At 39.9% G+C, this 11,922-nt stretch overlaps 1 protein-coding gene across 1 annotated transcript; it reads left to right on the forward strand.

Moving 5' to 3' along the window:
* The first annotated feature begins 3,134 nt into the window (after positions 1-3,134).
* Positions 3,135-5,915, forward strand: LOC306861374 (putative G protein-coupled receptor 85). The gene is made up of 2 exons (XM_079403599.1): positions 3,135-3,250; positions 4,385-5,915. Exon 2 carries the CDS (start codon positions 4,544-4,546, stop codon positions 5,675-5,677), a length of 1,134 nt encoding a protein of 377 aa, XP_079259725.1. The 5' UTR covers positions 3,135-3,250; positions 4,385-4,543; the 3' UTR covers positions 5,678-5,915.
* The last annotated feature ends 6,007 nt before the right edge of the window (positions 5,916-11,922 follow it).

An 11,922-nucleotide genomic window follows, 5' to 3' on the forward strand; every position in this document is an offset into this window, starting at 1 on the left:
GCATTATCCTTATAATGCGGGACACTGGACACTTCCTTCCTGTCTCTGTGCACCACGTGGGAAACTTCTACAACAGTAGTATCAGCATTTAAAAGCCCATTAGGGTATTACTGCATGACAACAAAACCACATTTCTTTGTACTTGGACTTCCATGTTACAATCACTGCAAGACAATCCGCTTCCAGTTTCAACACTGTGTAATTAAAGTACTAAATTGTTAAATGGCTATGATTTCTCTGTCTATGTAAAGCATTCAGTGTCAATGACCATGTGCTTTACAGAAGGAGAATTATGCTCCTTGCTTTGTGTACTAATGTTAATAAATTGTGTGAACTTTATGTGCCAGTTGTGTTCAAGTAGCTATCTGTTGTAAACTGATGGACCATTAAAATTCGTTTCACTTTAACACAAATAACAAAAACTGATTTTTAATTAGGTGTGGAAACAAGTTGTTGTTTTGCAAATTGTGCTCTAAAATGAAGTGACATTTATTTTCAACAATGCTGGCACAGTCACATTTTAGTCAAAATATTTCACACAAATATGTTTGATAGCTTTTAAATTATAAAGTATAATACCGTAGACAAAAGGGTTCTGAACACATGATTGTCAACTATTTGTGGATCAAATCCATAGTTAATGTGGTTATTTTGCTAGGATACATGTATGCACGTAACTTTTTACATGCATTTTAACACACAAAGGAACTTAAATTGCGCACAAGATGAGCATTTTTTGTGTGCATTCATTGGCAATTGAATCCAGGATATTGATGTTTTAACTACAGGAACTTAAGCACTAAACTGAGGACTAGCTGGTAAAAAGTTGTTGCAACCATCTTACATTTTATCTAATGCTTTAGTATACATATATTTTTAATTATACATGCTAAAGTGATCAAAAACACCTTTGGGTTCACTGTATGTCCAGTGCCAATTTTGCAATAGAATGAAACACCCGTCTTGGTCTTTATTCAGGGCAATAATGTGCATCGCACATAATAGGCCAAGTCAGTTATTTATGTTGAGTAAGTTTATCCTGTGCTGCTAAACCATGTGTAATATACAGGTGCTGGTCATAAAATTAGAATATCATGAAAAAGTTGATTTATTTCAGTAATACCATTCAAAAAGTGAAACTTTTTGATATATTTCAAATGTTTATTTCCTTTAATTTTGACGATTATAACTTGACAACTAATGAAAGTCCCAAATTCAGTATCTCAGAAAATTAGAATATTGTGAAAATGTTCAATATTGAAGACCCCTGGTGCCACACTCTAATCAGCTAATTAAATCAGAACACCTGCAAAAGCCTAGTATTGGTATTAAATGGTATTAAATGGTCTCTCAGTCTAGTTCTGTAGGCTACACAATCATGGGGAAGACTGCTGACTTGACAGTTGTCCAAAAGACGACCATTGACACCTTGCACAAGGAGGGCAAGACACAAAAGGTCATTGCTAAAGAGGCTGGCTGTTCACAGAGCTCTGTGTCCAAGCACATTAATAGAGGGGCGAAGGGAAGTGTGGTAGAAAAAAGTTTACAAGCAATAAGGATAACCGCACCCTGGAGAGGATTGTGAAAAAAAAAACATAAAAAAATGTGGGGAGATTCACAAAGAGTGGACTGCAGCTGGAGTCAGTGCTTCAAGAACCACCACGCACAGACGTATGCAAGACATGGGTTTCAGCTGTCGCATTCCTTGTGTCAAGCCACTCTTGAACAAGAGACAGCATCAGAAGCGTCTTGACTGGACTGCTGCTGAGTGGTCCAAAGTTATGTTCTCTGATGAAAGTAAATTTTGCATTTCCTTTGGAAATCAAGGTCCCAGAGTCTGGAGGAAGAGAGGAGAGGCACATAATCCACGTTGCTTGAGGTCCAGTGTAAAGTTTCCACAGTTATTGATGGTTTGGGGTGCAATGTCATCTGCTGGTGTTGGTCCATTGTGTTTTCTGAGGTCCAAGGTCAACGCAGCCGTCTACCAGGAAGTTTTAGAGCACTTCATGCTTCCTGCTGCTGACCAACTTTATGGAGATGCAGTTTTCATTTTCCAACAGGACTTGGCACCTGCACACACTGCCAAAGCTACCAGTACCTGGTTTAAGGACCATGGTATCCCTGTTCTTGATTGGCCAGCAAACTCGCCTGACCTTAACCCCATAGAAAACCTATGGGGTATTGTGAAGAGGAAGATGCAATACGCCAGACCCAACAATTCAGAAGAGCTGAAGGCCACTGTCAGAGCAACATGGGCTCTCATAACACCTGAGCAGTGCCACAGACTGATCGACTCCATGCCACGCCGCATTGCTGCAGTAATCCAGGCCAAAGGAGCCCCAACTAAATATTGAGTGCTGTACATGCTCATACTTTTCATGCTCATACTTTTCAGTTGGCCAACATTTCTAAAAATCATTTTTTTTGCAATGGTCTTAATTGATATTCTAATTTTCTGAGATACTGAATTTGGGACTTTCATTAGTTGTCAGTTATAATCATCAAAATTAAAGGAAATAAACATTTGAAATATATCAGTCTGTGTGTAATGAATGAATCTAATATACAAGTTTCACTTTTTGAATGGTATTACTGAAATAAATCAACTTTTACATGATATTCTAATTTTATGACCAGCACCTGTAGGCTTCTCGCTCCTTCTAAGCACATTAAAATACGCAATGAATGTAATGATACCCCGCTTAGTCTTGTTGATCAAATACAGAATGTTACACAGCATTGCAAAAACAGTGTAAGATGTAATACACAATATATGACACAATGTATAAATAAGAAAACAAGATTGGCTTTACAAAATACATAAAGCCCACTATTATTTTCCTTCTTCTATTTATGATAGATAAATAGATGGATGGATGGATGGATAGATAGTTATTGCAGTGCATATAAGGAAAACAGGCACAATATACATTTAGAAACTGCACTACTGACATAATACAGTATACACAGTAAACATTTATTATAACACATGCGACGGCACATATGACACTAGTACACTCTGATAAAGGGCAAAAGTGATCCGTGATGCTGCTGCACCCATCAGTGCAGATGATGCTGCTGCTGCTGCTAGGATCACAAATAGCGCCAGTGCGCATGCGCCGTCCGCACCGTTTACTGTATAATCACAGTGGGGGAAAAAGAGCAGGCAACAAAACTAAAGCTTTTTTACGGCAAAGTGACTGCTGCCATGTAAATAACCGCCAGGGAAACAAAGGGGGAATATCAACAGGTATGTTTTTAATTGATATTTTATAGCGCTGTCTCTGTTGATCTCGATATTTGCATGCATGTATTTGAAGGAATTGCTGAGCCTATAATGGACGCTCATCCATCCAGAAATCATTCCGATTTAAAAAGCAAAGGGAAAAATAGATCGTGTGTGTACTGAAATCACACGCAAACACCCAAAAGATCCTGTATCTGTTGCTTATTTTGATGCAACGCTCTTAAACGTATTCAGTGGTGGATGTTTTTGTAAAAATGCAACTGGAGACACAAAGGTTTATTATTTTATTATATAGGGAAAGGCTCTTCGTGCATTTAATATGAAATAAACGGCAGGCTATTAAATAGAGTCGATTTATAGACGCAATCCATTGTTTGTTTATTTTTTTTTTTTTTTTAGTCGAATTTATCATAATACCAATACTAATAAACAACAAATCTAGGTTAGAGGGGGAAAAACTGAAATGTAATTCTAAAGCTTAGAGCCCCCCCCCCCAGATGACTTGCATTAAAATGTGTTGTTGCACTGAACGTCTGTATTAACGACACAAATAACCTATACATGTCTAAAATATAACATGCATTTCTTCATATTCCTTTATACAGTCAATCATATGAGGATTCATGACTGATTTTACACAGTATCATGATAAACAGAGGGAATGAACATGGTCAGATTCTGCAGGATCTTTGGGTGTGATCAACAGCTTTTCTTGCTGCATTTCGACAAATGTTCCTTTCGGGTGTAGCGGATAACAATCATTAGATTTCAAGTCTTTTTCCATCATAGCACAGATGAATACGCCTCTAGACGGATGTCTAGCCGTGGTGATGATCATCTTGTCGACTGCACTCTCTATCTTTGCCGTTATGTATTTAATTTGCTTTGGAAAAAGGGGAGATGTTGGGGGTGGGGGTCTGTTATTGTAACTGGGATTTATGTCAGTGTCCAATGCTGAATCCTTGTGCTGAATTAAGCAGTTGTATGAGCTAGACTCAGACAGCATACCGTTGCAGCCGCAATTTTGAATGCAATTAGAAAAGCAATCTGATTGACAAAAGAAATGAGCGATGCAACGCAAAGCCCCCCAGTTTGTTTTGTGTGAGTGAATCTTAATGGGTGGATCGTGTTTTTCAGGGATCCTTTTAGGTGTGATGAGACAAAGGAACAAAGGATGCCTTAGAAGAGAGGCAGCGACGAACAAGGCTGGAACCTGCTTCAAAGCACACCAGATGGATCTGTCGCTCCATGCTCCATCCAGATCATGATACTTGGCTAAAGCTTTAAGCGTTCTCTATGATCCCTTCTCCATCTATGGCGAACTACAGCCATGCAGGGGACCACAACATCTTGCAGAATGTCTCTCCACTCGCCACTTTCCTTAAACTGACCTCCCTGGGTTTCATCATCGGCGTCGGTGTGGTCGGAAACCTCCTAATCTCCATCCTGCTGGTCAAAGACAAGAGCCTTCATCGAGCGCCCTACTACTTCCTGCTGGACCTCTGCGTTTCGGACATCCTCCGCTCAGCCATCTGTTTCCCCTTCGTCTTCACCTCTGTCAAGAATGGCTCAGCCTGGACGTACGGCACGCTGACCTGCAAAGTGATCGCCTTCTTGGGCGTGCTCTCCTGTTTCCACACTGCCTTCATGCTGTTCTGCGTTAGCGTGACACGGTACCTGGCCATCGCCCACCACCGCTTTTACACTAAGCGGCTGACCTTCTGGACATGCCTGGCCGTCATATGCATGGTGTGGACGCTGTCGGTAGCCATGGCGTTCCCTCCGGTGCTGGACGTGGGCACGTACTCCTTCATCCGTGAGGAGGACCAGTGCACATTCCAGCACCGCTCCTTCCGGGCCAATGACTCGTTGGGCTTCATGCTGCTCCTTGCACTCATCCTCCTGGCCACCCAGCTTGTCTACCTCAAGCTCATCTTTTTCGTTCACGACCGCAGAAAGATGAAGCCGGTGCAGTTTGTGCCTGCCGTCAGCCAGAACTGGACCTTCCACGGCCCGGGGGCGAGCGGCCAGGCCGCGGCGAACTGGCTGGCGGGCTTCGGCCGGGGCCCCACGCCTCCAACCCTGCTGGGAATCCGGCAGAACAGCAATGCGGCGGGCCGCAGGCGTCTGCTGGTGCTGGACGAGTTTAAGACTGAAAAGAGGATAAGCAGGATGTTCTACATCATTACCTTCTTCTTCCTGAGCCTGTGGGGACCCTACCTGGTGGCCTGCTACTGGAGGGTGTTCGCCCGAGGCCCAGTGATCCCAGGAGGCTACCTGACAGCGGCCGTCTGGATGAGCTTTGCCCAGGCTGGAGTCAACCCCTTCATCTGCATCTTCTCAAACCGGGAGCTCCGGAGATGCTTCAGCACCACGCTCCTCTACTGCAGAAAATCCAGGTTACCGAGGGAACCCTACTGTGTTATATGAAGGCTCGGTGGCGTTTCTTGTTTATCCGATGTGGTTTTTGTTTGGATGCCCTGGTCGATCAGGGATGTGTTCAATTGTACAGCTCCTCCTCCTCCTTCTCCCGTTCCTCTTGCTCCCTTTTTGAGGCCTGTAGTTGAACCGTCTGAATGGAATATGATGACGAACAGACAGAGGACACGTCCCGCGTTTATGTTCTAGTAAACAACCGATGCGAAAGGCCATTTGAAACCCAACACGCAAAAAAAAAAAAAGAAGAAAAAAAAAGGAAAAAAAATAGGAAAGAAAAGAAAAAACGGATATGTCAAGAAGGGACTGACCTTTGTTTCGGATATATGGAAAACTCTAGAAAGGGTGTAAAGAAATCAAACTGTTACCTTAAGGAATCACTGGAATTTGTGTCTAAAAAGTTGCACTAACGAGAAGACCCGAATATGCTTTTTTCGCGCCGTCGCATTGCAAGGATGTCTTGTTTTTCCCAAACTGAAATAAGAATGCTTTAATCTGCAACAGACTTCTCTTTCACTGTAAGTAAACAAAACATGTGGGGTGACTAACTCTGTTGGAATACACCTTCACAAGAGGATAAATTGGTTTAAATGTAAGTGATATCTTTTTTCCTTTTAGGGTGGGGTTGGGGCGGGCTGGTGGGCGGGTCTTAAGGGGGCGGGTACTGTCGTGTGGTTTCCGGAAATTGCAACTTAAATTATTTCCTGTAGTTTGATGATCCATATGGTATGTCTCTGTTGTCTGGCAATGTTATTTTCTTATCTCATTTTTCTAAGTCTTAAAACTACTGTTTGAATTTTAAAACGTTGCTCTTGAGAACCTTATACTTAAACTGACAGTGGAGAACCAGTTAAGCTAAGTTCAGTGTGGCATATCCATGTACCCGAACATGCCAATTTTGTTACAGATACCACTCCAGCTGTTCTTGCCTTAATGGTTCTGGTGTTTTCTTCATGTTTTCATTTGCAAGGTGAGGGTTGTTTTCGAAATACGCTCCTCTAAAATGTCTCCTCGAGGCATATCGGGAGGCTTTCCACATCAGGGTGAAGTGCATGTTCATTTGAAACACGGCATCCACCACCACTATCACAGGCGCAGCCCGTGCACCGACAGCCCATTTCTTACCCTGTAATGTTTGCTACACCCCACTGAGTGCGCAGAGCACAGGGAGCATGTGTGCGTGGACGTCTGTGCGTGAGTGTGTGTGTGTGCGTGTGCTTGGCGAACAGCTGTCATGTCAAGACCAGAGCCTTACTCTGAAATCTTGCACAATTTGTAAAAAATGTAATAGGAAAAACAAAAAACATTGTATTTAAGGCACAGAGTCTTCTTTCTACTTTCCCAACATTTGCTCTCTACTAATTGTTTTGATTAACTTACTTTTTTCTCTTGTGGCCATTTTAATATTTATTATGTATTCTTTTTGTATATTATAGGTAGATAGTGTGTAAGTTTGTGAGTCTTTCATTTTGAAGTCCCGAATGTGAGTACTGTTTAAGTTAGGACTGCAATTGCTGAAAGTTAACTGTGTAATCTGTTGCTTACATTTTTGAAAATAAAATTTTACATTTTGCAAAACCTGTTCTTGCTATTTACTCTAAAAAGCACCGGCCTGGTCCCACTCTTGGTTTAGCAGGCCCAAAGCAAAATGAAAACTCAATTAGCAGGGAAAACATGTATAAATATTGACCGAGGCAGGCTAACAAGCTTATCTTTGCTATTAATGATCGCTTCGCATTGAACTGTCATGATTAGTCTCTCGCTAATATGTTTCTGTGGCCTGTTTGTGCTCGTGTTTAATTACTGTAAAAATGTACTGTTGTCTCCTCTCTGATATTACTCTCCGAAACGAGGCTCACTTTAGCCATTATGTGCTTTTTGCTTTGTCACTTTACCTCTTCATCTTCTCCGTTTCATTTCTGGCTAATTTTGGACTGTGTGGAGTTTGTTTGGATGCCACTTTTCCCTTGTGAGCGCTGCTGAAAGTGATGAATTATCTCTGCATTCTGCAATACAACACAACAGAGTTTTTCTCTGTTAAATGTTACATTTCCGATGCGTGTTTCAAGCTGACCTGAAAAATGCTTCGAGTGGGCATGCATTTTCTGCAAAATCACCCACTGCTATGATGTGAGGAATGTCATTAATATTACTGAGAAGTTCTTCATTTAACTGCAGCCTTCGTCAAAATCCATTTAGGTTTTGTAGGCGACCAGGGATGCTTTCATTTGAGTCCATTAGCCCTTAAGTAATAGGACACTGGTTAGAACAGATCCTGCCAAATATTTCAGCAGCCTCAATTTAAAGCCTTGGATTTTATGTAAACACCCATAGAAATTTTGACATATGTGGGACGCTGTACATCTAAATTAGGAACGGAGGATCCAGAGCGAGGCCTGGTGCAATTATATTGTGATTTTAGCTGTAGTTTCCTCTGTAAAGGTCAACATTGTCTTACGACCTCATGTCAAAATGATTTTATTTTGAGTTTAGGACCCTTTTGGGGCATTTCCTGTCTCTAGGATTCATGTCTTCGAGATTAATGTCATATTTGATTGTGCCAATTACATTACGCAATTTCCTATGGGTTTGATGCTAATATATAACATATGCTCTTTTCTGTTCACATTTGTTCCTTGCAAACCCCTTGCTCACTAATAAGCTCATTGAATGTACATTCTTTAAATCGACTTTAAATTTGACTTTGGTGCACTAAGAATTTTTTTAGTTTATGAATTGTCTAAAAGATGACCTATGAAATTCAAATCTATGCAAAAGACCACCAAGATTAATTTACCAGTGCCATTGTAGAAATACATTATCCACAGACATATTTGTAACCCATTTGACTTATTAATTCCTCAACCAAAAGTGTTTAATAATGGGGGATTATAGAGCAAGTGTAAAATGAAAATTCAGCTGGTCATGTGATGTCAACATGGCGACCACCATATGTAAAACAACCAGACCATATACATTATGACTTATGTGAGTGTACAAACATGTTTATTTACTATTCATCTTTGTTAAATATTAAACCAAAACTATTTACTGCACTTTGAATGTAACTGAAATGGTTTCTTACTGTAATTGTCGTCTCTATTGGAACAGAACATGATACTGAATTTTTACAAACTTTTAATTTTTTTTACAAACTTTTTACAAACTATTAAAAATAAAGGTTTCAAAATGAGTTTAAAGGAATCATTTTGAGTTCCCCAAAGAACCTTTCTGTCAACAGTTCTTAAAAGAACCTTTTTTTTCATAGTGTGAAGAATCTGAAGAATCATTCATAATAAAGAACCCTTTTGTGCAGTGGGTTATTTCCAGTTATTTTCTTTTATTTTAATCATATATACTTAGGTGAACATAAAATGGCAACCTCTTCGTAATTTGTTTTTTTATTAAAGTATGATAAGCTTAACAAAACCCTCTTACTTTTTATATGATGCCCACTATTCAATTACAAATTACCCATATTCTTCTCACTCAATATTCAATTTGTCTCATAAATACATAACATTATAAAAGTAAAATGGCTTGCGAACGCTTTTATGTTCAACCCATTGTTCATGAGCGGAATGCAACAATGCACTGCAAAATGAGAATCCTGTGTGCATCGAAAGACATTTTCTACAATTTCTTCTTTGCCAAGAACACGATGTATTCTTAATCTAGACTTACAGTTACATTAGATGACATTTTGCAGCCTTCCACAGCAGAATAACTGCCAATTATAGTCTTTGACTAAGCTTCTACAGATTGGCTTTTTTCTGTTGTTGCCTTTAGCATTTAATAAACCTCAAATAGACTTGTGAGAGTCAAGCAGTCCATAACATGGCTGACCAGCCAGGCTGCTTTAATGCATGCAGAGGGCAGAGGCCTCTCCTGTAGCATGCTGATGTACTGCAACGTTTTTATGCATGTGTGTTTCATCAGTTCATTACCCGACGTGCATGAGGCAGGTGGAGTGGATGTGGAAGGGGAAGGGGGCGACGTGGGGGGGGGGGGGGGGGGGGTTCATTACTGCACTGTTAGCTCGAGCTGTAAAGCACGATTGGGGCCATAAGGTCCCCGTTTCTCTCAGCATCCCTGGTGAAATATCACAGAGCCGGCTAACAGTTATCAATGTTTCAGGAAACGCCTGGTGCTGTTGAAGCAGAGCTGGAACAGCAGGGGTTTATTGTAGCTTTCGAGGGGGCAAAGAACTCCTCGAATGAAGCGCTTGCAGATCGATACCTAAAGTGAACAATAATGGAGAAGTCATTCTGTTCGTTGTTAAATTTGTGCACTACAAACAAAATTGACTCGATGCTAACTACAGCAGAGGGGTTCGGCATTGTGGTTTCAATCAATCCACATTCTGCTGTATAAAAACGCAAATATTAGCATTAATATTGTAAAATCTGAACCGTGTCGCTTTTCTGATAATATATACTCTGTTTGCAGGGCACGCTTCACTTTTAACATAAATTTAGAACGTGTCAAGCAGGTTTTCTACATGAAAACCGCTGCATCATGAACAAGTTTGTTGACAAGCTGTCCAGAAAAAAAGCCCTGTCTGCTTTAGTCTGAAGATGTCTGGATGTGTTTCGAATGCCCTTTATCTGGAAGAAAAAATGTACGGCGGAGTGCAAGATGGAGGTGCTTGAATGAAAGGCCAATAAAAATCAAGATGATGATGGCTGTTCCCTTGGGACCCGCTGCGTTGCTGTATTTATCGTCATTCTCATTCCTGTAACGGCCCACCGGGGCCTTTGAATACAAATGATCAGGTAGACCGGACCATAAGTATGTGTGCATGACTAGATCCGTGTCTCAAAAAGTCTGCATACTTAGTTTTATCTGCCTGGCTTTGAATCGTATATCCCCTGCTTTAAATACTAACTGATTAAATAGCGGGATATGAATAGAGGAAGCTTTAAAGTGTTCCTGAAGCTTATTTAAAGAGAAAGTTCATAGAACTAATGAAAAATTGTCATTATTTACAACCCGTTACATCATGATGTCTTCTGTGGAACAAATCAGATGAAATGTATGACAAATAGTTACCTCAGCAAGTGCGGTATTATGCGTAACTCATTGAATCATTCACTCGACCAGTTCCTTCAAAAACACTGATTTGCTCATGAAAGAAACAAGTCACACATAAGTGAGTAATTGAATCATTCATTCAAACTGTTCATTTAAAACCACTGATTCATTCATGAACGAATCTTAATGTGCAAGATTCACAGAAATGAAACACCATTGCACTTGCTCGCAGATTCATGTTGCACTTTTGAATATGCTGACTTCGCCAAACTAAACAAAAATAACTTGCAATATTGTGTCTAAAATGTAAGTTACCCAATTTGATCATGTTTACTGCACTGTTGTGTAGAAGCAATATATCATAACATAGCCTACGATCATAAAAGTTGTCCATGACTTGTATTGTTTATAAAATATATTAAATGTATTTATTAATATTTGAATTAGTTGTTTTTTTAATTTCAGTTTTCAAATTCATATTAGTTTTTAGTTTTGTAATATTTGTATTTACCTTTCATTTATATTTCAGTTTAGTAATTTTTAACATTTCAATCTATTTTACTTCCGTTAATTGCCAAGGCAACTTTTTCCTTTAAATTTTTGCATCTAATATTCAAATTTACTTTACTTCAACTTTATTTGAATTAACGATTCTTTAAGCAACGATACTATAACAATAACAACACTGACATCCAGGCTGCATACATATTAAAACAGTTCATCAAAACTTTCACTTGTAGCTCTTTAAATACTTTTTTTTGTCGTATCTTATCTGATTGAAGAATTGAAATGTTGTTTAAAGATACTCCCCATTCGTCTCTCCCCCTGACTTACATTACACCAGGAATTCAGACATTGTCAGATCACCAGTGCCACACTCAGTAATGGATGACGTGCGCACCAGCTGCTTATTTTCCTGACATCACGTTGACAGAGGACATTATTCATCCATTCTCCATGATTTCCTTCATGTCGGTTCCTGCATAAACAGTGATTATCTGCTGAAAATCAAAGAGCTTTCCTATAGCTGTGTGGAAAGCTTGATTAAAATCTAAATGTTTGCTTTTGTATTCAGACTACTGACACGTCCCCTCAAAACCCCTTTAGGGTGACTAGTGTATCAACACACTGCTGTAGATGCCTCGCTCAGGTCTCTGAGAGAACTAATGGCATTTTATGTTATTTAATAAAAAATAACCAACTGT

This window comes from Barbus barbus, assembly GCF_936440315.1.
Source record: "Barbus barbus genome assembly, chromosome: 42".
NCBI lineage: Eukaryota > Metazoa > Chordata > Actinopteri > Cypriniformes > Cyprinidae > Barbus > Barbus barbus.